General features: G+C 37.5%; 2 protein-coding genes across 8 annotated transcripts; both read right to left on the bottom strand.

Annotated features, from left to right (window-relative positions):
• Positions 1 to 3,917: 3,917 nt before the first annotated feature.
• On the bottom strand, positions 3,918 to 18,435 carry LOC122025533. 5 transcript variants are annotated; one of them, XR_006123749.1, is made up of 4 exons: positions 18,260 to 18,435; positions 16,292 to 16,570; positions 6,673 to 6,876; positions 3,918 to 6,604 (listed from the first exon to the last, which is right to left on the bottom strand). XR_006123749.1 is itself a non-coding variant. In XM_042584345.1 (2 exons), the coding sequence occupies exon 2, from the start codon at positions 4,422 to 4,424 to the stop codon at positions 3,963 to 3,965; it is 462 nt and encodes a 153-aa protein (XP_042440279.1). In that variant the 5' UTR covers positions 4,425 to 6,604; positions 6,673 to 6,873; the 3' UTR covers positions 3,918 to 3,962. The 5 variants fall into 5 exon arrangements, 4 of the variants coding, with proteins under 4 accessions (XP_042440279.1, XP_042440281.1, XP_042440280.1 ...); XM_042584345.1 differs by lacking the exons at positions 16,292 to 16,570; positions 18,260 to 18,435 and having other exon boundaries at positions 6,673 to 6,873; XM_042584347.1 differs by lacking the exons at positions 16,292 to 16,570; positions 18,260 to 18,435 and having other exon boundaries at positions 3,918 to 6,582; positions 6,673 to 6,873.
• Positions 18,436 to 19,441: 1,006 nt separating this feature from the next.
• LOC122023713 (calcium-dependent protein kinase 16-like) lies at positions 19,442 to 24,613 on the bottom strand. 3 transcript variants are annotated; one of them, XM_042581992.1, is made up of 8 exons: positions 24,330 to 24,613; positions 23,494 to 24,224; positions 22,275 to 22,418; positions 21,974 to 22,126; positions 21,392 to 21,507; positions 21,143 to 21,310; positions 19,928 to 20,158; positions 19,442 to 19,851 (listed from the first exon to the last, which is right to left on the bottom strand). In XM_042581992.1, the coding sequence occupies exons 2-8, from the start codon at positions 24,146 to 24,148 to the stop codon at positions 19,690 to 19,692; spliced, it is 1,629 nt and encodes a 542-aa protein (XP_042437926.1). In that variant the 5' UTR covers positions 24,149 to 24,224; positions 24,330 to 24,613; the 3' UTR covers positions 19,442 to 19,689. The 3 variants fall into 3 exon arrangements, with proteins under 3 accessions (XP_042437926.1, XP_042437925.1, XP_042437927.1); XM_042581991.1 differs by having other exon boundaries at positions 23,494 to 24,206; XM_042581993.1 differs by having other exon boundaries at positions 23,494 to 24,173.
• Positions 24,614 to 27,002: the final 2,389 nt, after the last annotated feature.

The following is a 27,002-nucleotide window of genomic DNA, read 5'->3' as shown; positions in this document are numbered from 1 at the left end:
TACGTGGTATTGAGGCTCCCAAAAAAATCCCTTTGGGGGTTTCTGGGATATGGGGCTGCGGAGCGGTGGGCCCAGTCACGTTAAAAAGTTTACCCTACCTTATTTTAACAACCGAAGTAAGGGTGCTCTGGTTATGACATTGTTACCCATGGACTGAGGTGCCAGGTTCGAGCCCCCATCTGCGCATACTCTTATCAATTTAAGTCCCTATTTTGGTCACTGTTGACTGAGGTGCCGCGTTCGAGCCCTCTTATCAGCTCTTTATCCGTCGGATACATGGTACTGAGGCTCCCCAAACAATCCCTTCGGGGGTTTCTAGGGTATGGGGTCGCGGAGCGGTGGGCTCAGTCACGTTAAAAAGTTTACCCTACCTGAGTTTTTAACAACCGAACTAGGGGTGCTCTGGTTATGACGTTGTTACCCATTAACCGAGGTGCCAAGTTCGAGCCCCCATCTGCGCATGCTCTTATCAATTTAAGTCCCTATTTTGGGCACTGTTGACTGAGGTTCCGTGTTCGAGCCCTCTTATCAACTCTTTATCCGTCGGATACGTGGTACCGAGGCTCCCCAAAAAATCCCTTCGGGGGTTTCTAAGGTATGGGGCTGTGGAGCGATGGGCCCAGTCACGTTAAAAAGTTTACCCTATCTTAGTTTTAAACAACCGAACTAGGGTGCTCTGGTTATGATGTTGTTACCCATTGACTGTCGTGCCAGGTTTGAGCCCCCACTTGTGCATGCTCTTATCAATTTAAGTCCCTATTTTGGGCACTGTTGACTGAGGTGCCGCGTTTGAGTCCTCTTATCAACTTTTTATCCGTTGGATACGTGGTACTGAGGCTCCCCAAAAAATCCCTTCGGGGGTTTCTGGGGTATGGGGCCGCGGAGCGGTGGGCCCAGTCACGTTAAAAAATTTACCCTACCTTAGTTTTATCCCCGGGGCATGGTGCCACGGTAGGACATCCAGGTTGTCACCCAGGCACCCGCGGTTCGATCCCTAGCTACGGCGTATTTGCAGAAATTTTCCTCCAAATTGGGAGCGCAATCAAAGGATGCTGGGCGTCTGGGTTGGCTACCGCGTGCGCTTCCCAATTTACCCTGATTGCCGGTGGAAAACTTCTGTGGGGTCGGACCGGTCACTCCAGAGATAATCAATGAGGCTAACTGGGATTATCATGTTTTAGAATAGTCGATCGAGTCATCTAATGTGTCCTCTGAGTCCATAAACTGGATCATATTCGATATCCTGAATCTCTTCCTGCAGCTCATTCTGTTATATGTCGCGATGGGTCATCTTGCATATCATTCGTGGCATCTGGTTTGAATTTGAAAATAATAATGTCAGTACAAAATCGACAAACCATTAACAAAATCGGTTCATTTCAATTCACAGATATGCATAGAAAAATATACAGAATCTATAAGTAAATAAAAAAATATATTTTTTCTTTATTTTGAGGAGCTCCAATTAATTGACACACTGGACAGGTCGATTGAGAAATCGGACCCTAAGTATTAGCTTAGTCCCTTGTTAGCATTAGAACTAATCTAATTGAGATATTTAGTTGTTTTTATTTAATCTAAGCTCATTTAATTAAACTATCATTATTGATCCGGTTAAACCAACCAATGGTTTAAATCAAATCAGAGTTCAGTTTAGACCAACCTAATTTGATATAGTCTAGTTCAAATGAACTAGACCGGTTTGAATTGAATCAATCATATCTAATCTTGTAAATCCAAACAAAAATAAGTATAATTAATTTAAAAATTAAAACATAAAGTTTAATTTTAATTAATTTCATTGAAAAAAAATCTTTCTGTTTCATAGAAACATTTTTATTTTTTTATTTTCTTTTTTATTTTTAAAAATCAAATATTTACTCAAAATACTATGCTTCGTTAAGTTACTATAGCACGCCTCATCTCAAATGCGATGAACGTGCTGGCAACCGACCACCGCCCTTTCAAAGCCGTAGCAGACACTCGCCGGCTATGGACACCGGTTGCCAACCCCCTCATCAACGCTTGTGTCAGTCCCGGCGACAGAGAAAATCTCCCGGCACAACTACGCGGCAGAAGCGGCGATGTGATCACCGATCGTCGAAGGGATTTCTCCTCTCCCGAGTAATATGCTCTGATACCATTGTTGCTTCATAAGAAGAAGATTCGTACAGAGCAAAAAAACTCATAATGATCTCTCGTAGTAGATCTTGATCTTCGCTTGTTGTCGAAAGAATAATCATGAATGAATTAGAAAGCTTTTCAAGATTCACAAACCAAATTCCACAAAGGGATGTTCTTCTTCATTGATTACTTGCTCACTACCTCATCCTTTCAATTTCTTGGACACCTCATATATAAAGGCAAGTGAATATTACTCATAAAGGAGGAAGATGAAGGGCCGCTCATAAAGGAGGAAGATGAAGGAGAAGAGACACCCTTTCATCTTCGTAACTCCTACATTGTCTGCCTCACCGACAACATGGGGAATCTGCGGGTGCCAGTGACTGCGGGGAGCTCACTGGGCGGCTCAGCCCCTTCGCCAGTGCTCGTCTCCGCCGCTCACCTCGCTGACCTTGCCTCTGCCCGCCTTCGCTCGAACAACCATCTTGCCCCTTGTAGTATCTACTTCCTCCTCCCTCATGCACTCCTCCGCGCCGAGTCGGATGTTCTTCTTCGTTGATTACTTGCTCACCACCTCTTCCTTTCAATTTCTTGGACACCTAGTATATAAAGGCAAATGAATATCACTCATATATAAAGGAGGAAGATGAAGGGTCATTCATAAAGGAGGAAGATGAAGGAGAAGAGACACCCTTTCATCTTCGTAACTCCTACATTGTCTGCCTCACCAGCAACATGGGGAATCTATGGGTGCTAGTGACTATGGGGAGCTCACTAGGCGGCCCAACCTCCTCGCCAGTGCTCGTCTCCGCCGCTCACCTTGCCTCTGCCCGCCTTCGCCCGAACAACCGTCTCGCTCCTGATAGTGTCTACTTCCTCCTCCCTCACACGCTCCTCCGCGCCGAGTCCTCGCCCTTGACCTTGTCGTGTCATCCATGAGGTGCTTCTCGCGCCTGGCCACACGTCAAGACGGGGAAGCCCCACGCCCTCTTAGTCCTCCCCTGCCCCTACCCCTACCCCTACCCCTACCCCTACCCCCGTCAATTAAAATAAAGGATGTATTTTTTTCCAAATTATATAAATAACTAAACTTATCTCAACGAAATCAATCAATTTGATCAGACCATGGATAAACCAGATTAAGTAAACTATTTGAACCAATCAAGTCAACTAAATCGGTCACATCAACCAATCCAAATCCAATTACCCTACAAAACACAAAACAGCCTAACTTACTTGTCTGAATTGATTGATCGACGAATTCACCTAACTTGTTTGGACCGACCTACTAGTCTGACCAAACCACCCATCCCATCAAGACCAAACCAACTAAGTTAGCTAACTTAGCCTACTCTATCCAAATGTCAATTCTCTCCGAACCTAATTAGATATCCAACTTAATAGAGGAGGATACGAAATAGAGGATATTAAAGATTTTTTTATTAGTAGGTGTGCATATATATATATATATTCTTTCTAGCCCTTTTTTAATTATATTTTTTAATATAATATTAATTTAATATATTTTAGTTGAATGATAATAATTAGGTGGAATAAAAAAAATATTAATATAAAAATTATCTAAGATACGAGGATAAATAATATATATATATATATGTATATAAAAGTCCTCCGTGACTGATGGCGTCTTCGTCTTCCACAGTCGCCAAAATTCCGGAGGAACGATCAAACAATACGAATGAGAAATTCAATCTATAAACACACCCAAATCCGATCACTTCCACAGCCAGCGTCGCGATCAAAATCCAAGTTCCAATCAAAAGATCAACAAATGAAAACAAATAAATAAATAAAAAGAAATTAAAGAAAAGTTCTGATCATTTATGCAGCTCAAACAGAGGAGCAGCAGCAGCAGCATCTTCTTCAATCACACTCTTCCACTGCAGCATCTTCCTAGCCTTCTTGCTCTCCGGAGGCAAGTCCTCCAGCTCCGGGCTAGAGCTGGCAAAGCTCCCGCTCCCCTCCGCCTCCGTTCCTCTGCTCCTCTTCCTCCTCTTCAACCTCAGCGAAGAAGAAGAAGAAGAAGGCTTAGACTTCCTGGGCGCCGGCGGGCAGGAGAGAGGCTCCGGAATTCTACGGCTCGGCGACGTCGGCGTGCGGTAGCCATCGCCGCCGTCCTCGTCCGCGTAGCAACGGTCCACTTCTCGATCCAGCTGGTCTGGTTCTGCCACCTTCTCTGTCCCTACACTGCCTCCCTCCTCGTTTTTACTCTCTCCACAGGAAACAGAAGGAGAAGCGATCAAAAGCTTGGAGCTTGCACCATGTCTTCTGAGATCCATGTTATTCCTTGCTTCCTTCTGATCTGCAGACTGTGCTATCTGCAATTGCCAACGTGATCTTAAACATTTTGGAGGCTTTTGGAATGGAGGACCCCCACAAGCCCTGATTACTGCAGAGCTCGGTAAATAGTTAATAGAAAGAAAGAAACATAAAAATAAAAATCATGAACAAAAGGAAGAGGAGAGAAGAAGCAGAACAGAATAGAACTTAAAGTGGCATGCGTTTGAGAGAGAGAGAGAGAGAAGAGCATTGGATTCTTTGTGAGGGCAGTTCATTAGTATCCTGTCGAATCTTTGGCTTTGTTTTGTGTTGTTATTTGTGGCACCATTCAAAGTATCCAATACGCATTGCCATGGAGGAGCCTTGGTTTGAGCCAACAGGTTTGGTGGGTGTGCATTGAACACTCCATTTGTCTCTCCAAGATTTCATCTTGGAGAAATCCTTTCCTATCGGCATTTTACGGATTGGGTAAGTAAAATTTGATATTATTTAAATCACGTAATCAATTTTTATAATATCTAAATCACATATTATATTTTCGAAATACCCTTCTTCTTTCTCTATAAGTTCATCAGGGAGTTTCGTTTAAAATTGATGGGTAACACTAGAAAACTTCAAATCATTTCAAATTAAAACAAATGTAATTTTGAAAGCCTTCTTATTATATTTATCCAATCGGATCGAAATTTACAACATAAATTAAGAATAGTAAATTATTAAGCTTGTAAATACTTGATAAAATTTATCATAAATTCATTATAAAGCCTAAGTTAATGATACTAATTAACAACACTATCAATTTGTTCCTAAAACTTTTCCTAATTTGAAAAATAACACACTTTTAAATTTTCAAATGGTGTTAAGTCATTCAAAATTCTGAATCATTTTAAACAAAAATTAATGTATTTTTGAAAACCATCTTGAAATATCTATGCTCTCAAGTTTAAATTTGACAGCATATGATCCTATCCAAGAGTTGAGACAATGGATACTGAGGGCGCAGCACTCCTGATGATTAGTGGTGGACTCTTCGTCAATGAAGTCTGTAACCACAGCAACGTCAGTGCCGAGCCGGGGAGGGGTTCCCCGACGATGACCCTCCGACGCTCAAGTCAAACACCAACAATGTAGAAGAAACGAGGAAGCAAAATGACAGAGTAACTGTGGCTACAGTAGAGATTATGCATACCTCCGTCAAATCTTGGGGGTCTTTATATAGGACTCTCTGGGAGCGCGTGCACGCTCCCCGATGCATACCCTGAAGAGACGTGACAGAAAAGTATCTCTAACATCATACCTTAACGACCCGAGCATATCTTTGACAAGATAGCGGAAGCTTCCATCGTACGATCTTCTACCTGACCATGCCACCAAGCATGCCGTCTGTCGGCGGCACAGATTCCCAGAAAGATATCCTCTTATCCTCCTTTTGTCTGTTACAAGCCGAGCGGAAGAGCCGCTCGACCAACTATCGACCGTCCGGGCGATCTTGTCCTCGGGCCGAGCGGAATGGCCGCTCGGCAAGCATCCGCTGTCCAGGCTCCGCTGCTATATAGAACGGAGAAGCTATGTTTGAATGTAGTCTGCTCGGTCGTCACTATTTTGCCGGTGTGAGTCCGAGCGGACTAGCCGCTCGACGCATACCTTGTTTGTCTGAGCGCCGAAAGCTTGGTACTTGGCCGAGCTGTGCTAACGTCTGCTTCATGTAGGCTCGGCAGTTCTTCCTCAAAATTGGAAAAGGGGGTTGTCCGATCGGACAATAATACCGGGAAGTTGACTAGCTTGACTTTGACCTCCACCATGTCATTAACCACCCTACTGACCAGAACCCCTCCTTATCACCGGATCAGCGTAAATTGAAAACAATGAATTCTTAAACTAGTAAAGTAAAAATTTAGAGATGTGCTCTCAATTTAATTCACCGTTCTTAATTTATGTTATCGAATTTAGATCCAGAGGCATAAATACATTAAAAGAGTTTTCTCAAGATTTATCGATAATTTTAAATAAAACTGACTGATATATCTATCCAGAAAGAGAAAGGGTATTGATAAATTAGTTAGGACTTGATGTTTTGCTAGCATTTGTTTGATGAAGCATTGAAAGATGAAGTCTGAGCAAAAGTGAAGGATTTGATCTTACTGATCAGACCATGATCTGCCACAGAGAGTTGCTGCACCTTTAGAAGGCAAAAGAAGTGAGAGAGAGAGAGAGAGAGCAAGCTGCTCGGAGCATGAATATCCATACCTTGGCAGCATCATTAATGGCGGCAGCTCATGCCTTCCCCTCCATTCCCTCATCATTATGCTCCCATCTCAAGCCATCAATATGCATCATCTCTATCTCTCTGGCAACTGCAAGGAGGAGGAGGAGGAGGCAGGAGACGAATTCACTTTGCTCTTCTAATGGCTTCCTTCAACCTGCCCCACTGCTTTTGGAGTTGTTTGCTCCCTGCATATATTTGTATTTGGTTAAGGTACAAGATCTGCTTTTGAAAGGTACTATCACAAATGGGGAGTGATATTAAACAGCAAAGTCTAGTTAAGGTGGCCACCGACTTATTGTCTTATGCGAACTTGGATAAGATCCTCCATGCCCAAGGACTAAATTCCTCCATTTTTAATATTGATACAAAATTATAAATAAAAATATTAAATTCAAACGACTAACTTATGTAGTCACTTTGAATATCACAGATATGGAGAAAACGTGCTCTAGAAGACTGGGATGCTGAGAAAGTCAAGTTGAGCGGGCATACGAGATGAATTGAGGTGATCGGAAGACAGACAACCGAGTCGACGAGTTAGGAGGGCTCAAGAATCTCTCCGTACAGTGGTTAAGACATGGACCTTAATTATCATATAAGATTAGAGTTAAAACTTGACACGTCTGAGAGCATGTCCTCTTTTATATTTTAACCATGCATTTATATTAATAACTAATAGTCATTCTTGATTTACCTCTTCTGTATTGATCTAGACAAGATTGACAGGGATACTGGAGCAAGCGTATCGTCTTTTCCCACATAAGAGGGCTCAAGAATTCCCCGGGGCTATGGTTCGTGATAGGACATCTAGATTATCACCCAGACACTCGCGGTTCAATCCCTAGCTATGACGTATTTGTAAAAAATTTTCCTCCAAATGGAAACACAACCAAAGGATGTCGGGTTTCTGGGCTGACCGCATCACACGCTTTCTGATTTATTCTGGTGACCGATAATAGAGCTAGGCTGATCATCCCAAGGATACTCATTAAAGCTAACTGAGTTTATCATTTTTTAATTTTTTTGGAGGGCTCAAGAAACTTAGTCAAGTCAGAGTACTCGTTGACGCCCAAACAGAAGGCTGATTTAGGAGGATGAGTTGTTGCAGGACCGGCCCTAGGGTGGTCAAGGTGGGGCTGGCGCACAGGGCCCCACCTTGGGCAGGCCCCACTTCTATTAGTAAAAAAATGTTAATATTTATTGAATAAAAAATTAATTTAAAAAGATCTAATTATAAAATCTAAAATGATTGTAGATTTTTTTTATAAAAGTGATAATAATAAAAGAGAGAAATACCTACGGGAGGGAGTTCAATCATATCTTTGCTTCCTCTGTTTTTTCCTATTTCTTCCTAAACCCTAAATTCACTTTTGTTCCTTGTCTCACACTCAAACTCTTCGCTTTCGCCCACTTTGACCGCCACTGATACCCACCTTCCTAGTTCCTACACTGTGATTTCCAATGTCATCGTCGTTGCATCACCACCGATGCTCATTGACACTACACACGCGCTTAGACTCTTTGAGGCTTCAATTTAGGTGGAGTTTTTTTATTTGATCCATGTTGATTTAGCTTGGCGGATGATTAAATGAAAAATAATTTTAGATTACTCAATTAGTTTGTTTGATCTCTTTTTATTATGGTAAATTCTTATTCTGTTAATAAAATTATTTTTATAGTATCGATTTTATTATTATTATTATATAAATATAAAGAGTTTTTTTTCACTGAACCCTTTAAAATCTAGGGTCGGCCCTGAGCTGTTGGATGCCTTGTAAAGCTAAATGGTGACTCAAGAGACGATCGAGTCAAACGGCTTGAAAGATAGAGTTAAGTCGGACGACTTGAGAGACATCTAAGTCGCGCGGCTTGAGAGACAGCTAAGTCGAGTGGCTTAGGAGACGAGCAGGGATACTCTGGTCCGCATTTAGCTGACTAGGGTCCTAGTCCACTATAGTGATAGGTGGAATCCACCTATCACTGCCCCTAGTCCGAGGACCAGAGGATCCTGCCTGTAGGAGACAATGCTGAGTAGGTGAGCTTGGGACACTCAGTTGAATCATAGTACTTGACAGCTGAGAAAAAAAGATAAGTCAAGCGGCTTATAGCTGGAAGGTCGGGAAATTGAATTCTCGAGGCCGTATTTAACACAATTTTTTATAAAATAGGTTGTTCCCTCTCAGATAATGCTTAGAAGTCTTAAAGGACGTTTTTTTTAAGATACAACGACCCAACCACTTTGTAACTAAACATGATTCTTCATAGCAAATTAAATAGTATATGATTCTCTTTGAAAGTTGTGGAGATAGCGCATTGGACAAGTCACTTTGACATTAATTTGGAGAAGACTTTGCTAGGGAGAAACGATGACGCTTGGTACTCCTTTTCGCCCATACTCGAAAGAGCCAACGGAACATTAGGACAAAGATCAGGGAAGGAGTCCCTAACGTACGCCCTTCAACACTCAAATCAGTAGATGGCCAAACAAAATATGGAGAAAAACTACAATAAAATTGAGTAAGCGTAGCAAAGAGTAATGTTGTGCAAGTCCGTCAAAAACGTACCTCCTCAGCTGAGAGAATGTCCTTTTTATATCACATTTCATAATTATGTAATTAATAATGAGGTGATAAGTAATATTCGGTGTTAGAAGATGTCGGATAATAGAAGACATATAGTCTGACATTTATATAATTATCTTTCGAGAAATCTTCTTTTACATGTATATGAACAGTCCGGTGTAACCTCTACAATAATGATAGAAGTTGTATAGTCACTTTCGTAAGAATGTTCCATTGAATGCATATATTGTAACCGAACAATATTCTTTGATAAATAGCTATCATTCTGACAATCTATTACAATTCCCTGACAATGTTGTCTTTTGGAATATAACCTAGCCAAATACTTGGACAGACGGGGTATCCCAATCGTCTCTATGTCTGACCGGATTTGTAATGAGAATTATCTTATGCTCAGAGTTGAATCACATAAGTCCGACTCGACATAAATCCTGTCAACAATATGCTCGTAGGCTCATACTGAAGATTTGATAAGTAATGAGGAGCCAAGTTGCGCAAGTCCGGTCAACTCTAGAACCGACCGAACGTATGATAGGAGAATAACTATTGGATAACAAGGCGCTTGGATTCTTAAATACGACCGGCCTTGTGACGGTCTGATTTATAGTGAAGGTTGTACAACACTGTAAGACTGAATCTGTAAGCTGAAAGTAACATTGCAGAAATGGGGAACTGAACGTCATATGCTCAATCGACTCCAGGGTAGTTCGGGTTTAGTCTATATATCTTGACACTAAATGAAGAGATAGGTTTATTAAGCCCACCCTCTCTAGGACGTTCAGTCATATATTGAGAGCGAACACCCAACTTAGATACATCCGACCGACCTTTGAGTTGGACGGTTATATAACAAAGTTATGTTGTGCGGGTCATAATTTTGACTGGTCTTTGTGCCAACCGGTTATTCACAAGTGGAGCACTGAATCCTTCAAGTACGATTGACTTTTAGGCCAACTATCCTAATACCTAAGGCCTTGGCACCGAATGAGGAGCTAAGCCCTAATGAGGGTGACGCCCTAGCTGCCACCTCACCTTAGCTTTGACTTCCATGCCACTTTTGGGTCTACTCATAATATTTCGTATCAATACTCAAATGCTATCATGAGGAAAGTGAGCTAAAAAAAAGGTGGAGAGTAAAAGATCGTGAAGGAAAAGTTATTTGCTAATGGATGGATCGATGATAAATTACCCGAGAAGATACTCAATTTATAAGCTCAAACCCTTGATAATCATTAACTCCACTTAATGGTCATTACTCAACCATTATTTGCCTCTATAGGTTAGATCGAAATGTCCGCAGTGGCATGATTGGTAGTTATCTATTTTGATTCGGTCATTAATGTGATAATTGAGAATTTATCAAGGGCGCACACAGATTTAGAAAATTCTTAAATCACGCAACTTTGAGAATGACAAAAGGGCATACTGATTTGAATGGTTTTCTCATTCTACTCTTTCTGTTAACCACAAATTTCAATTCCTACTTCCAAAGCATCCGAGCCATCTTCAAAAAAATTAAATATAAAAAATATTTTATAGTTTGATGCATGCAACCTCAATATTTCCCTCACTCTCTCTACTTTTTCTTTCCCTATCTCTACTTGTGAAAACCAAATCTCTCTCTACCTTGCTCTCACCTGTCAATTTATACAACTCTATTTTTTTTTATTTAACTATTAAAATCAAAACCAAAATTTGACCTCAAATCTACCTTCTCCATACTTTAGTCTTTCATGTGGTCATAAATTCATAAAAATCCAAATATCTAAGTCCATTAGTGGATTTCAATCAAAATATACTAATCAACCTAACGAGATTTGATCGCACCCATTCTAAGTCTTGTAAGTTTTTAAAGTTCCATGGAGTCCAAATGTGTCATCCTTTACCGTTTTCAGACTTCCTTATTAGTACCAAGGAGAAAAAAGTTTTCAACTAGAACGCTTGGGCCTAGTCTCCTGGAACCACAGTGGGCCTAACTTGAGAGCAGACCAGGAACTAGGCCCAACTTAGTCCTAGTCTACTCTAAGATCAAGCCCAACATGGTTCTGATCTCCAAGAGACCCGACTCAAGCGTTTTAACTAAAAGTTAGCATAATACTAGAGTACTTCTGAGAGCTCAAAATAAGTAATGGAGGGTACTTTTGGACTCCTTGTGATCTCAAACATCCACAGAACCTGAATGAGTACAATCTAAGCTTTATAAGTCAATTAGTGGATTTTGACTGAATCCTAATGAACTTCGACTATTTGAATTTCTACAAACTTGCACCCGAAATTCAAACTTGCACCCATCCGATATGGTTGAATGAGAGAAATATATATATATATATATATATATATGATGTCAAACCTTGGTTCTGATCAAGGAACACTATAAGTCTGGTGTGTGGAGACCAGACCCAACTTGATCACGGTCTGCTTTTAGAGACCAAGATCACATTGGGCCTGATATGAGAATATACTAGGACCAAGTTGGGTCTAATCTCCCCCACAACAAGCCCAAAGTGTTCCTTAATCAGAACCAAAGTTTGACACTATATCTATCTTCCTCTCACTCAACCCTACTAGATGGATGCAAGTTTATAGAAATCTAGCATAGATCTATTAGTGAGTTGCGATCAAAATTTACTGACCAAAACTCACTGATCGATTTACATAGATCAAATTGCATCAATTTCAAGTCTTGTGAGTTTATAGGTTGCAAGGAGTTCAAAGGTGTCATCAATTACTTATTTTGGGCTCCCTAGAGGTGATCTAATATTATACTAATTTCCAAGTAGAATGCTTTAGTAGTCTCCAAGAGACCAGGCCCAAGCATTCTAGATGAACACTTTTTTTCTCCTTGGCACTATTAAGGAAGCATAAAAATAGCAATGGATGACACATTTAGACTTCAAGGCACTTCAGAAACTCACAAACTTGGAATGAATGCAATTGAACTGTTCTAGGTCGATTAATAAATTTTGATCAAAATCCATTAATAGACCTACACTATTTAGATTTTTGTGAATTTACAACCATATAAACGAGTAAAATTTTGAGAAGATAAATTTGATGTCAGATCTTAGTTTTGATTTTAGTAATTAAATTTTAAAAAATCAAGTTATATAAATCGACAGGTAATAGAAATTTACTTTACATGAGTAGAGAGAGAAAGAGTTGTTGAGGTTGCATGCATCCGAACCTTATTTTAAAATTTAAATGTTTCAATATGACTTGGATGTATTAAAAATTGACGTATGAAAAATTAATGTTGGTAGGAGAGGTAGAACAAGAACATCATCCAAATTAGTGTGCCCTTAGATCATTCTCAAAATATGTTGTGTGATTTGAAAATTTTTTAAATTTACATGTATCCATTAGTAAACTTTTGAAAAATAATTCAAGTAACATCTTAGATAGATTTTGACCTCGACTAGTTCAATATTCGACACGCGTACATGTCATGTCTTTTTGGCCAAAGTTGTCCTCTAATGGTTGATGATTTTTTTTTTTTTTGGAAAAAGTTTAATCTCCTTGAAAGTCATCAAAGGATTGATAGTTCAATGACACCTTGCTCTACTATCGTTGCTAAATATAATGCCATTGCTAAGACAAATAAGGTAATTTGTCTTCGATTATTACTCTCAAAACTTTGCTTATCAACAACGATTATACCTTTAGACTCCCACCTCATTGGTGGCCCCTTGTCATGTTAAAATGACGTTTGATTTAGGGGTTTAGGAATGAGGGAATCGATTCATTCCTAAATCTTGTGTTTGGTTGACGGGAATGGAATCAAGATTTCGGAATGAAACCCAAAAACTTAGATATGGATAAAACTCGTCCCCTCCCTTAAGTTTTGATGAATAGGAATATGAATTAAGTTTTAGACAAAAATACCTTTAGCATATTTGTTCAATTTTTCTTTCATTCACTCTCTCTCCTTGTTCTCTCTTATCATATTTTCTCTCTCCTTATTCTATCATCACACTTTCTCTCTCAACATACTTTCTCTCTCCTCATTCTCTCTCATCACACATTCTCTATCATTTTCTCTCATCACACACTCTCTCCTTATTTTCTCTCTCTTCATTCTTTTCTGTTACACTTCTCTCCCATTACATATTCTCTTCTCATTTTTTCATCATACTTTCTCTCTTTTCTCAATCTCTCTTACCATTCTCTCTTGATTTTCTCTCATCACACTTTCTTTCTCTTCATTCTCTCTCTTCATTCTCTCCCATCTCTCTCTCTCTTCATTCTATCCCATCACACTCTCTCTCCTCATTTTCTCTAATCATACATTCTCTCTCAACACACTTTCTCTCTCCTCAATCTCTCATTTTCTTTCATCACACTTTCTCTCTCTTCATTTTTCCCACCACTCTTTCTCTCTCATCATACTTTCACTTTCCTCAATCTTTCATTTTCTCTCATCATATTTTCTCTCTCTTAATTTTTTCTCATCACTCTTTCTCTCTCATCGTACTTTTTTCTTCTCTCTCTCCTATCAAGTACTCTCTCCTCATTTTCTCTCATCATAGTTTCCCTCTCTTCATTTTTTTCCATTATACTTTCTCTCTCATCACACTTTCTCTCTCATCATATGTTTCTCTCACATTCAACTTTCACTCCCATTTAATTTTTTCTCTTATTCTCCTCTAAGGGTAAAAAAAGAAATTTAGGTTCATTCCAATTGAAAATATTCAACTAACCAAATATTATTTTTAAGAATGAAACTCAAGTTCATACTCATTCTCATTCTATAATACTCATTCTCATTCCGATTCCTAGGAGAGAACCAAACGCCGCCTAAATTTTCTTACTAACTATCAGATAAATCAAAAAGCGCTCAGGTAGGCAATAAAAAAACTCAGCATTCTTTAATTGTGCATCTTATTTAAAAGAAAAATTTCTACAAATTCACCATAACTAGTGTTATACCCAAAAGATCTCTACATATCTCCACAATGACATGATATTACTCACTTAGTCACTTTGGGCTTAGGCCCTCATGCCTTTGCTCTTGGGCTCTCCCCAAAAAGTTTTATGCCAATGGAGATATCATACATCCTTTTAAACCCATAATCTTTACCAAATCTTTCCAATGTGAGACTTTGATTGAACCCCAACAATCCTCCCCTCAAATGAAGGACCACAATTACTCTCATGGTCCGGGCTTCCCCGCGAGCATCTAGTCACCCTGACCTACTCGCCTCCCCACGAGCATCTGGTCACCCTGACCTGCTCCGAGGTCTTTCTCATAAACATCCGGTCATCCTGACCTACTCCAAGCCTCCCTGCGAGCATCCGGTCAACCTGACTTACCCTAGGCCTACCCTTAACTTCGTTCAAGGTCACCCCATATTGCATCTGGCATGGACAATGACTCTAATACCATTTGTTGTGTAAAAGGATATCCACATATCTCCACAATGGCATGATATTGTCCATTTTTGGCGTAGGCCCTCATAACTTTGTTCTTCGGCTCTCCCCAAAAGATATCATGCTAATGGAGATATCATGTATCATTTTAACACCATGATCTTTACCAAATCTTTTCAATATGAGACTTTAATTGAATCCTAATAATTAAAAATCAAACCACGAATATCTGAATGATAATCTAAATACTCTACCACTACACCCTAGTCTCGACAGCCATCCCGATCATATAAATGTTTTAATGTACAAAGAGTTTTAACTTCATCACGATACAATTAATAATAGATGATAACACTTACATCTTTTTTTTATGAATAAGATACCCAACAAAAAACATTCGTGTTTGTAAAGATGAACATAGACAAAACATCTGAATACATAAGAGATGCGTTTGGGACTGTTGAAATACCAACGTCGAAGGATGTTTTGAAGTTGATGGACTGAGATGGCACATAATTGGATTTGGCCTTCAATTAGGAAAGCAAGAACAACCGCCAATAAATGTTTCTTCTTGAGTTCGACCACACCATTTTGTTAAAATATATCGAGACAACTAATTTTGATGAATTGAACCATGAAAGTTCAAAAGTTATTAGAGTTTAGAACTATATTATTCCCCGCCATTATCACTTTGCAAATTTAGATTTCAACACAGTTAAATAATCAAAGGTAACAAACCAACGTGGCATTCCGTCCCCCTCTAATGTTGGAATTCTTAGGATGATCCCAAATACCAGAGTGAATAAATATAAAAGAATAAAAAATAAACTTTGATTTAAAATAAAAGGAAATGAAACACAGTGACTTTTTACAAATTCGAACACATTACATCTGAATATAGATGTATCCAAACTTGTAAACAAATCAGGAATAACTATTTAAAATAACCAAATGTCAAAGTTGGTTTACCTAAATTGTTAGTATTATTCTAAATGGTGGGTTTTGATACATCTTATAATGCCCAACTAGATTTATAGGGAGAAAATATAATGAAAGCTTCAAATATCTTAATGCCCACTATGTATAAGAGTTTTTCTTATTCAACATTTATCTCCCCTTTTTTCCCCTCATTTTTTTCCTTTTTTGAAAGAGATCAAATTTTTTTTCTTCTCTGCATTCTTTTGCTTTCTATTTTTTTCTTCTCTTTTTTTTTATAACAATTAGAGAGGGAAAAAAAATCCAATATAGGGGAAAAAAAAGAAGAAAAATATGATGAGGATGGTGGTACTATGAGTATTTTTTAGCCAACGAAATAACATGGGCAAAGAGGGTGGACTGGTAGGCTCAGCCACCAAATTTTACCATATAATCTCAAAGTTACAGGCCATGGAATCGTAGAGCAAGGAAGCAATGAAAGCTTGCATCCGATAGAATTTACCGAAAATTTACAACTTTAACCATAAATGACTCAGAATTGTGATCAAGGCGGAAAAATGATTAACATTTGATTCGCAACAAATGAAAATTTTTACAGTGTGAAGCTCATAATTCATCATCCATACGATAACTCAGAAAGATAAGAACTTAAGAAGTGAAGCATATTATAGCATAAATACTAAGAAAGATAAGAAGTGCAAAAGTATTTTCTTACCAAATCATGATCAGCTGAATTGTAATGATCTTCAACTATCCTACAGGTATGCTGTCATGGAAAATCTGGTAAGTCAATATCAATGAAAATGTCACTTCCCTGCTTGTTAGTCGTCATCTTTCTTAGACTTCCTGTAGGTTTCTTCTATGTGCTTTGCCACAAACATATATGTATTTATGAGTCTCTTTATGTTCGGAACATTGTAATTCTGGGCAATGTACATTCCACAGCCAGTCCCCACTAGAAAGCAGAAACTACCTCTGATTATCCCCATCTTATCTGTAATGCAAAGTCAGAAAAAGGAAATGAAAGATTAATAAGTGTTCTTAAAGCCGCAACTTAGAAGAGATCATGGCGGCGGCAGCAGTGCCTAATGACAATGATGTAGATAAGATCATATCAAAAAGAGACAAATGATGCCCAACAATATGATGGATTTGAGATCAACATCCATACCGAGATAAAAATTCTGATTGCATGCAAGACAGTCGATATTTTAGAATCTATCATTAACCACGAGAATTTTCTATCATTGGCAAGACAAGTTGTGGGTGAACTTGAGGTGATGATTTCCCAAATGAAAACAATGCCGTGAATTTATTTCCATAATAGCTATCTCATTATGGACTTATGTCAAACAAGTTAAATTCACTAGAATGAAGGTTTTATTTCAATTAGCATAACATCTCGAATAAGCATTCCAAAATATGAAAAACAAAAGGCTATTTTTGGTAATCAATAATACCAATCTTTCCATTCACTATACTCTTCCAATCTGATTAAACCAATTACAAGAATCAAAACAAAAACCCACCCTTCATTCTACTTTAATCCTTATTCAACGCGATCCATGATTCATTCCACAAGCAATCTAAGGAATAAGCATGCGATTTACATTTCTGCCAAATAAATAGAAAGTGTTATAGTTGTTGTTGGTTTTTTTTCTTTTTTGTTTGACACAAAAGAATATCACAACATTGTGATAAAACCTTCTTACATATTACCAGATACATAAGCATATAAGGAAAAAAAAAAAAAAAAGGACCCCAAATTTGTAAAGAATAGCTATTCAATTTCTGTTGGAGTTTAGAGAAGAAAACTTTGCATCACCGATTTTGGTTGAATTCCACTTTGCTATAAATATTAGACTAGTTTTTGAATGTGAATTTTGAATGGGACACAAACATGAATGACCCCGTAAACATTTGAAAAATCATCAAATAGGATTGATTTTCTATAGCAATGGCTAACTATTGTTCAAGTTGTCAGGAATATATGTGATCAAAAGATATCCCCAAAACAGTACTCTGCTCATTGAACTAGGGGTAGATTTACAGGTAAATAATTGATGACTGAGAGACTTAAAAATTCTTTTTCCTAACAAAATTCTGCAATCATTTTCGGGATCATGTACCAGAAAACAGAATCTTGACAGAAGACATACATTTAATCTGACAAAAAGAAAACCAGATGCAACTACCTACTACAAGCCCTCTGCTGGCTGCTTCAACAAAAAGGATCACATGATCTGGATTTGTCCTATTAATTGGTAAAACCAGAGATGTCCATGAAGTCTAAACCTTTGTTAGGTGATTGCATTTTATTTCGTCTGAAAAAATTCCACCCTCATGCTTGCAACAATATGCCTAAAATTCACAACCTCAAAGAACCTATAATCAGCAAGAACAACAAAACATTATGACTTCTTTGTCCCGTGAGGGAATACCTATAGCTTACAAGGTTTATGACTACATAAAGGTTCCGATCAGACAGACAATCTTACTTCCTTTCCAGATCCGAATGGGGAACTAGTTCTTCAAATGGCAGAGCCCTAACCGGAACTCAAATTAGAGTTACTCGATTCCAGAACAGCCATCCAAGCTCACCTCTTACCCTTTTTCGGAATTTTTCCAAATTAAAAAACAAGTTCTCTATGAAAATACACATCGAATCATATCGAATCTAAACCTGCTTTCCAGCGAGAGGCCGATCGACGAAATTTCAGTAAAGCGTCGGGTAGATTGACCGTGCAGAGAAGCAGATAATGGACAGGAAACAAGAAGACGAGACGGACAGAAACCGTCGCCCCTACCGGCGTCGCCGCCACCCCACCGCCGATTCGTTTGCAAAATTTGATGTCAGCGACAACAGACAACTGGGCAGTTCTTAACCCTCAAACGGGTCGGATCTGGATCAGACAACTACGTTCCGAATCAGCCTCACGCGGTCACGCCCACTTGTTTGATTTTTGATTTTTTTGCTCGCCAAATTCATTTAATATATATTTTACATTAACCGTAATCCCATGATGACATTGAGATGATGTCGCCGAGACAATTTCTGATAAACCTTTTAATAAATGTGTTTAGTTCAAATTATCATATATAATTTTAGTTATATGATTAATAAATAATTATATAATTAAAATTATGAGAAATAAAATATAATATGTTGTTCGATTAGGTAATGTAACAAAAATTTATTTATTTAAAGATTTTAATAAATAATTTAATTTAATATTTTACTATATTACTCTTAGTTATAAAATCAATCATATTTTTTTCTTTTTCATGTTTTTCTTTATTTTTATGTGTTTTTTTTAAAAAAAAAATTTAAAGTTTTTAATTTTTTTTACTTTTTTTTTTTAATTTTTTCCCTTTTTTTTATTTTTTTATTTTTTATGTTTTTTAATTTTTTTATGTTTTTCCTATTTTTTTATATATTTTTTATTTTTTATTATTTTTTACATTATTTAATTTTTTTAATTTTTTTACGTTTTTTTATTTTCCTATTTTTTATGTTTTTTCCAATTTTTAATTATTTTTATGTGTTTTGTATTTTTAAAATATTTTAAAATACTTTTTTAAGTTTTTTTACATTTTTTTATCTTTTTAAAGTTTTTTATTTTATTTTTTCTTTTTTATCATAATTTTTTCTTATTCGAGTATATTTTGGATAAAAAAATTTCGTTAACCCCAAAATAAAAAAAAAATCTTAATTTTCTGAAATTTTTCTATTCTGAATTGTATATCTCTTTTGTTGATAGGTCGGATATGAAATATTACTCAAAAATCATCAAATACCTAAACCAAAAGATTTTCGTTTGATAACATAATAGAATAGACCACACCACAAGAAAAAGGCATCGTCTAACAACCTCGAAAATAATGCAATAGATTTTTACCACATCTTTCCTTATGTTACAACTTTGAATAAAACTAAAAAGACACCAGAGTGGAACTTGCACATAGCAACAAGCACTCTACGGACTGCACATCTACCGTTATGGCTTGAAGTTAATTACACAGCAAACATATCGAAGGGTTGCGTCAAAACAAATCCCATCCAACAAAAACAGAATGAATTAAGTGTTAAGGCAGCAACAACAGTTCGGGCGATTAACTCAACTGTTGATCACTGCTCGAATTTAGGGAACCATCTTTCATCAGTTTGACGCTCAGGCTGTTGAATCTTCCTCTCGAATAGTGCCGCGAAGCTTTCCTCCAATCGGTTCCGGTCTTCATCATCGCCACAAATTCATCGTAGCTGATTTTCCCATCCTGCGATCACACAATGCCTGGCTTGTTGGAGAGGGAGATGAAGTCTGACACCGATGAAAATGAGAGAGAGATATACCTTATCAGTATCTACTTCTTGCAGAATATCCTTTGCTACGTCCATGCTATCGGGAGCTCCATCTTCCGCGAGTGCCTGGTGAAGCTCCTCGGCTTCGATAAAGCCATTCCCATCTTTGTCAAAATATGAGAAGGCCCTCCTGAGATGCTCATCATTTGCCATTCTTTGCAAATGAAGCGATACAGCTAAAAATTCACCGTAATCTAGTACACCTTTTCCGTTTGTATCAACCTATTCAGCAAATTGAAATTATGAGATCTGGAGTAAACTTTCTCCATGCAAGAAGAGTACCAGATAAAACGAAGGAAGTGAACAATCATTGAGCACATTTCTGTAATAATCGATCCGTCCTTTGGCATAGTTTTTTGTTAAGGTTTATCACTCCACATAAGCTTGCTTCAATATCTATGAGCTATATAAATCTCAGAGTTTCTTAGAATCCAAACAAAGTAATGAACAAGAAACTAAGTTTAACACTGAAAAGTAAATAAATGACTGATGCATCTTCCAGATTTTCAGAATATTTAAGGCTAAACAAGTCCTTTTAAATATGTTCGAAGCTTGAAATTATTTTATTCAGGGTCTAATCGTATAGTTAGCACTTATTCTTGAGCAGAAGTGTATACTTAGGCTTGCTTGGAAACAAGAAGGGAAATGGATCAATCAGCTCCAAACAAGTCATGCCAAGACCAGATCTTGACGGTGCGACCTAGGCACAACAAATGACAATGATATGCCAGTGGTTCATAATTTTCTGTGTCATGTTCAAGTTTCTGATTTATAACATAGATTTCGCACTAATTTAAAAAGGGAACAGAAATGTGTCATGAAGAACAAACACACTCAATGATATTCTATCACTACCAAATCTGAATTGAGAGGACAAAACAAATAGGTAACCTATATGCTAATTCCAATCTATGGTTAAGCCAAACTCAAGACGTTCCAAAATATCAACATGGAGATAGATCATGAGATATACAGGATCCCCAGGACTAATACATGTATGCTTTGGTTCATTTAGCCATTCCATTGAGAAGGTTCGATCATCAGGTTAAATTTATATACAGAAGTTACTTGGTCCACATCTAGTTATGCCAATATCATGTGCAACAAAAGAAACTGTACACAACAGACAAATACGTCCAAATTCTCATCAAACTACTTTCAAAACTGTCTTATATTCAACGAAGTGGGCATTTAAATGTTACTTACAGCTTTAATAAGCATCTGCACTTCAGACTCTACAAGGTGCGATCCAAATTTAGCAAGCCCATTTTTTAGTTCATCATGGGAGACAATGCCATCATTGTCGGTGTCCATTATTCTGAACATTTCTTTAATATCTTCAACTTCTTCAGTAGATAAGTGATCAGCAATAACCTAATCAGAATTTAACCAAAGTCAATTATTCTTAAGCATTCAAAAACTTCCATGCTAACTACCAGTGGCAGTGCAACAGACCCTTAAAGCTCTCCTTTTGAATCTATTCATCCTTGAAAATTGTTTAAGCCTTGACTTGACAACATCACCAAGAGGCACATTTGGGGCTGTCTTTGCATTTTGAAGCCATGGATGCTCTGCAAGAAAAAAGATTAGTATAAGAAGAAATTCAGTATAAAAAAGAAACAACAGCCCTGATTAAAAAAAATAGAAAAAACTGGATACCAAACTTAAGGAATAATGAACAACTGTTCAAGATAAGGGACATCTCAAAATCTCAAATTGCTTTGATACATTCCTTTAAAAAGATGGCAAGAACCAATTGCATTTGACATATTAACCAGTCCTCAACAACTAACATGATGGTGGGATGGCAAGGCAATCTTTTTTAAGGACATATTAACCCTATATTAACAGTTTATGTCGTTAGGCACAATAGAGAACATAAAGGCACTGAACTAGACAACATGAGCTTGCAGTTCTGGAGCTTCCTACAGTTAGAACATCACATTGTTTATTTATTTAGATACAATAACATTATAAATAGAAATTAGCATGCCTTGTCATAATATTAATTGTGAATAATAGCATAATGTCATGTACCAAGCACTTGCTTTGCAGTTAACCGAAGCTTGGGTTCAGGCTCCAACATCTGGCGAATTAGACTTTTAGCACTATCTGAAATACTAGGCCATGGTTCACGTTTGAAATCGATTGCGCCCCTAAGAATGGCTTGTGCAACTCCCTGTTCAGTTTCTGCGAATCAGACACCATATCTCTTGTTAGACAGAAGATTGTTCCCACAGAAATAGGAAATGAAAATAAAAAATGGATTTATAGATATTTGCAAAAAAAATATAGCTTGAAATTGTAGTAATAATAAATGGTACAAAGTAAATATTACCAGCCCAAAATGGAGGAACTCCACACAGAAGGATGTAGAGTATAACTCCAGCACTCCATATATCAATCTCTGGTCCATAATTCCTCTTTAGAACTTCTGGAGCCATGTAATATGGGCTCCCAACAATCTCAGAAAATCTTTCACCTGAAATTGGAGAAAGTAGGAAAGATATTAAAGAGCTCATTCTTATGGTAACTTGTATATCTAGGCCAAGGTGCATTACAAATATGTTCCAGAGAGGGTTCACTTATTAACTACGATTAATAATACAAACATGGGATAACAAGAATAAAGGTTATCAGATAAAAATCACTATGTTATTTAGAAGGAATTTCAGGAGAACTGAATTCTTGATCATTTACAACTACTATCAGTGTAAAAGCACAAGTTTCTTCAACCCAAAATAACTAGACACATAGATAGCGGAGGTGACCCTTACTCAACTAAACAAGACAGATATATACAAACTAATCATGTTGGGCCAAGCAATCTCTTAACGCTCCCACACCTCCAACTTGATAAGGCTAAAGATAGCCATACACATCTTTTTTAAGGTTTGGCACGCCCAAACTTGCTTTGGTTTCATGTTAAGTCAGAGAGCTACCCAATCCAAACCAAAATAGGCAGTCAGGTGGAGAACCAATGCTAAAACAAGCAAAGTCACACACATTGGCAGTGTGGAACTAAGTAATCCAAACAAAAAGTACTTTTATTTATGTTGGAATACTTTAACTCATGTTGACATCCATTTCTGGGATCTGTCTGTAGCCAACATGGAATTTGTTTTATTCACGCAGTGTGGCAGTAATCTATGTTGCACATAAAACAAACTCTTTTTTCTGCATATTTAGGTACAAATTAATCCCAAAAGTGCAAAAAATAATCTACATCCTTGAGTACCCATGAATAGTTGTTGTTTGAGACAACCAACTCAAAGATAGAAAGCATAGAAAAAGGTGAGTTTTATATATACAGAAATGGCAATAAAGAGAAACTTCACAAGAAAAAATAAACAAGAAAGTTTATAATTAAAAATCACTGAAAAATCTATTCAGTAGAACCTCTTACATGATTTGTCAACAATAAAATTGAAAAATTCAGTATAAATGGGAAAGTGCATAGTGTAGTAGCATTTGAAAACTGGAAATCCGCAAGCAATGTGGATGCGCTCCACTAGATTTTATGTTAAGCGCACAAAATCCAGTATGGAAATGCTCACCAGGCTGGAAAAAAATGGACAAGCCAAAGTCAATGGCCTTCAATGGCGAATTCTCCTTCTTGTTTGCAAACAAGAAATTTTCTGGCTTCAGGTCGCGGTGGATCACACCGTGGCGATGGCACAGCTGCACGACCTCAACAATGGTCCTCATAACGATTGCCGCGGCGCGCTCCGAGTAGTGGCCCCTTGCTACAATGCGGTCGAAAAGCTCCCCACCCTCGCACAGCTCCATGACCAAATGCACGGCGCCATCATCCTCGCAAGCCTCCCGGAGGCTCACGATGCTGGCGCTCCTCGGCAGGTGCTGCATTATGGCGACCTCCCGCCGCACGTCCTCCAAGTCGACCGCCGTCCGCAGCTTCCGCTTCGAGATCGACTTGCACGCGAGCAGCTCCCCGGTGCCGCGATCCATGCAGAGGTAGGTCACCCCGAACTCCCCGCGGCCGAGCTCGCGGTCCAGCGCGTACTTCTCCTCGATCCCGCACACCGGCCTGGCGTCACCTCCAAGCACCGTCATCCGCTTGGAGTGTACTCCGCCGCTGTGGCGGTGGTTCTTGGCGGCGGCTGGTCGGCCGCCGGGATCGTGGTGCGAGCGAGGAAAGCTCCCGACGTCCTCCCGCGTGACGGCCTCCGGCGAAAGGCAACAGTTGCCCATCCCGACCCCGGATCCGGTCCCTCAACTTGAAGAAAGCAATCAAACAGCGCGGAGATGGCTAGGGTTTCACATCAAACTAATCTCCAAGAACAACACCGAAAAGAAAAAGAAAAAAAAACATTTTTTCCCTTTTCCTAAAGGACGGAGGAACTGAGAAGCCTAGATTGGGGGAAGCTGGAACCTTTTTGTCGGGAACCGGGAAAGCGCGTGCAAGTGGCACTGCGAGCCACGAGGTAGCCCAGGTTTCACCTTTCCCAGCGGATAAACTTCTCCTCCTCCGTAACTGTGCCTGTGCTGGTAAGTGGAGTTACCGGGGAGATTCATGAATCTGCCATTGCGACGCCTTCATCGGCTTGGTTCAGCACAGAATGCGGAGTTGAGTGAGCACATTTGCCGGCCGCGTTCCGTCGTCTCCCTTGTTTGCGTGCTCGAATGGTTCCGAGCGACCGAGAGTGATGATGTTGACACAGAGAGTCATCATCCAAGCCAGATGCGGAGATATTTAAATTGGTCCCCGAAAAATTTAAATTTTTTTTTTTGGATGGAAACCAACCAATTTCTGATAAATCGGGAGGTTATTTTGTTAGAACGTTCAATGGAACGGAAACCAAGATGTGTCCTTGGAAAAAAGTTGATGTTCTTTGTCGCCAAGCACATGTGAGTCTTTGGAACAAATTTATGAGCATTCTTCCAAAATAACCTACTATTATATGTTTTTTTTTTTTCATTTTTTTACCAAAACAAAATTTGTCGATAGAGTTTCTCCCATAATTCCTTCCCTCTTATTGATATTCTCAAGAAATGAAAAGGACTTTTTTTTTATTATCTCAAATGAGCATCCAATGCTAAAATATATATATATATAAAGGATATATTATTTTATTTTAAAGATATTTTTAAAAAAAATATTAAAAAAACATCTCAAATTAAGTAAATCAAAAGGATGCCCTTTTTATCAAGTATTTTATTCTAATAATATCCTTATTTTCAATGATACAATGTGTAGAAGTTATTGGATAGTTGTTACAATATATAACACTTAATATAATGTTGTTATTATTAGATTTTGAGGAATGCCCTAAGAGATTGTCTTAAATGTTTACTATTTATTTGATAAATACAGATTCATTATTTTAGTACATATTATATTTGAATAGTCTTGAACTCATTTACTGAATGTCTGTAATACAATTTATAGTATGAGAAAATTTATTATTGAATCATAACTTGTAATTATCTGTACATGTGTAATTATGAATGTATTGAAATTTTCTTAGCCGTCGAATTGCTGTATTCGGACATCATCAATTCTGTAAGACTAGCACAGGTTATACTTCTTGATTTGACCAAACAACTATTTCTCACTAACTGAAGATATTGGGATATCAAGAATTAAACATGGATACATTCTAACATCATCAATTGTTATATTGTAGAAGTTACTTAAACTCTAACACTATTACATCAAAATATTTTTTTATTAACTTGATTAAATTATTTTAAATGTCATCAAAATAACACTAAAACAGTTATAGTAACTATTTAGTAATTTCTACATAATATAGCAACTACTTAGTATTATAACAAAAGTGATTACGCTCATTTCAGGTGTCTTTCACAGTCCATCCTCAGGTTATGTAAAGGGTGGTAAATCATACGATCAACTTATAGCCGATTGCTTGTAACAGTTATTTAATAAAAAAATAATAAACTCAGTTAACCTCATTGACCATCTCTCGGCCCGCATGTAGTAGCAACTATAAAATAATTTCTACATATTATTATTGCTAATCATGCATAACAACTATAATAATGTTGAAAATACACCATCTTAAAGAAGCTATCGGTAGTTGTTATAACAATATTGTATAAGGAATATTTTGGAAATAAAATATCTGCTAATTTTTTTTTTAGTTTTTTTGAAAAAAGGAATTATTTTTATAATTTAGATCGTCCTTTTTATTTTTACCCAATTATTTTACTCGATCACAATTAATACTTCAAGAGGCATTATTATATTAAAATATCTTTTAATTGATTAAGATTATTCTAATTTAATTAAAATTACGCTAAATTATTATATCAGATCAAAATTACTATTAACATTGGACATTGAACAATTTTACTGGTTAAATATTTTAAATGAATGGTTTGTGTTTGATGAGTTGATTGAACTAGTCATTGGATAAATTAACTAAATGGATATGGTAGAAAAAACATACTAACCTACTATTTATAATTTAGTAAAATGAACGGTAATATATAAATAAATGCCAAGGTAAAAATGAAAGTTACCTAAAAGGTCCAAAATAATGATTTCCAACTATTATCGCTTTGGTCCAAGGACCATCGGTCTACTAAATAGATTTTGTTTCATGAATCGATTTGATAGTTTTTCACGAATTGATTTGATGGTGCTTTGGTCAATCAAATAATTTTTCTTAATATAAATGGTCTTTTAGACTCCTTTACTCATGACACACTTTCTCTATGAGTTCTTTTGTCTGGTTTTAAACAAATACTCTTTGCAACTTTATATATGAGCATCTTTGGATTGCTCGAAATAAAATAAACACTTTTGAGATAAAATAAAGGAGCCTTTGTCCTATATTAAAGGAGCCTTCCTTTCTTTACTCTACATTCAATTCAAAGAGAGAAATATTAAAAAAAAAAACTCTTCCCCTTTGCTTGGTTGGGATAAGGCAAGGCCTTTTGACACATGACTAGTAATCATTGAATAATAGCAAGTAGGAATATCAAATATCTTAGTGAATACATTGGTTAGTTGGAGTTAAAAGGAAAATTGAAGAAGATGACTTTCTTTTAGAAAGAATTACTAATGTCACAGGAACAT

The sequence above is a fragment of the Zingiber officinale genome, chromosome 9B (genome assembly GCF_018446385.1).
Source record: "Zingiber officinale cultivar Zhangliang chromosome 9B, Zo_v1.1, whole genome shotgun sequence".
NCBI lineage: Eukaryota > Viridiplantae > Streptophyta > Magnoliopsida > Zingiberales > Zingiberaceae > Zingiber > Zingiber officinale.
This window is presented reverse-complemented; position numbering and strand designations above follow the sequence as displayed.

What these genes read in the sequence shown, in the direction of transcription:
- LOC122025533 (XM_042584345.1), bottom strand. Translation starts at nt 4,424, where the DNA reads ATGGATCTCAGAAGACATGGTGCAAGCTCCAAGCTTTTGATCGCTTCT.
- LOC122023713 (XM_042581992.1), bottom strand. Translation starts at nt 24,148, where the DNA reads ATGGGCAACTGTTGCCTTTCGCCGGAGGCCGTCACGCGGGAGGACGTC. An exon ending in GTCCATTTTTTTCCAGCCTG is followed by an intron (nt 22,419 to 23,493) that starts GTGAGCATTTCC and finishes CTCCAATTTCAG; the next exon opens with GTGAAAGATTTTCTGAGATT. An exon ending in AAGAAGTAGATACTGATAAG is followed by an intron (nt 19,852 to 19,927) that starts GTATATCTCTCT and finishes GTGTGATCGCAG; the next exon opens with GATGGGAAAATCAGCTACGA.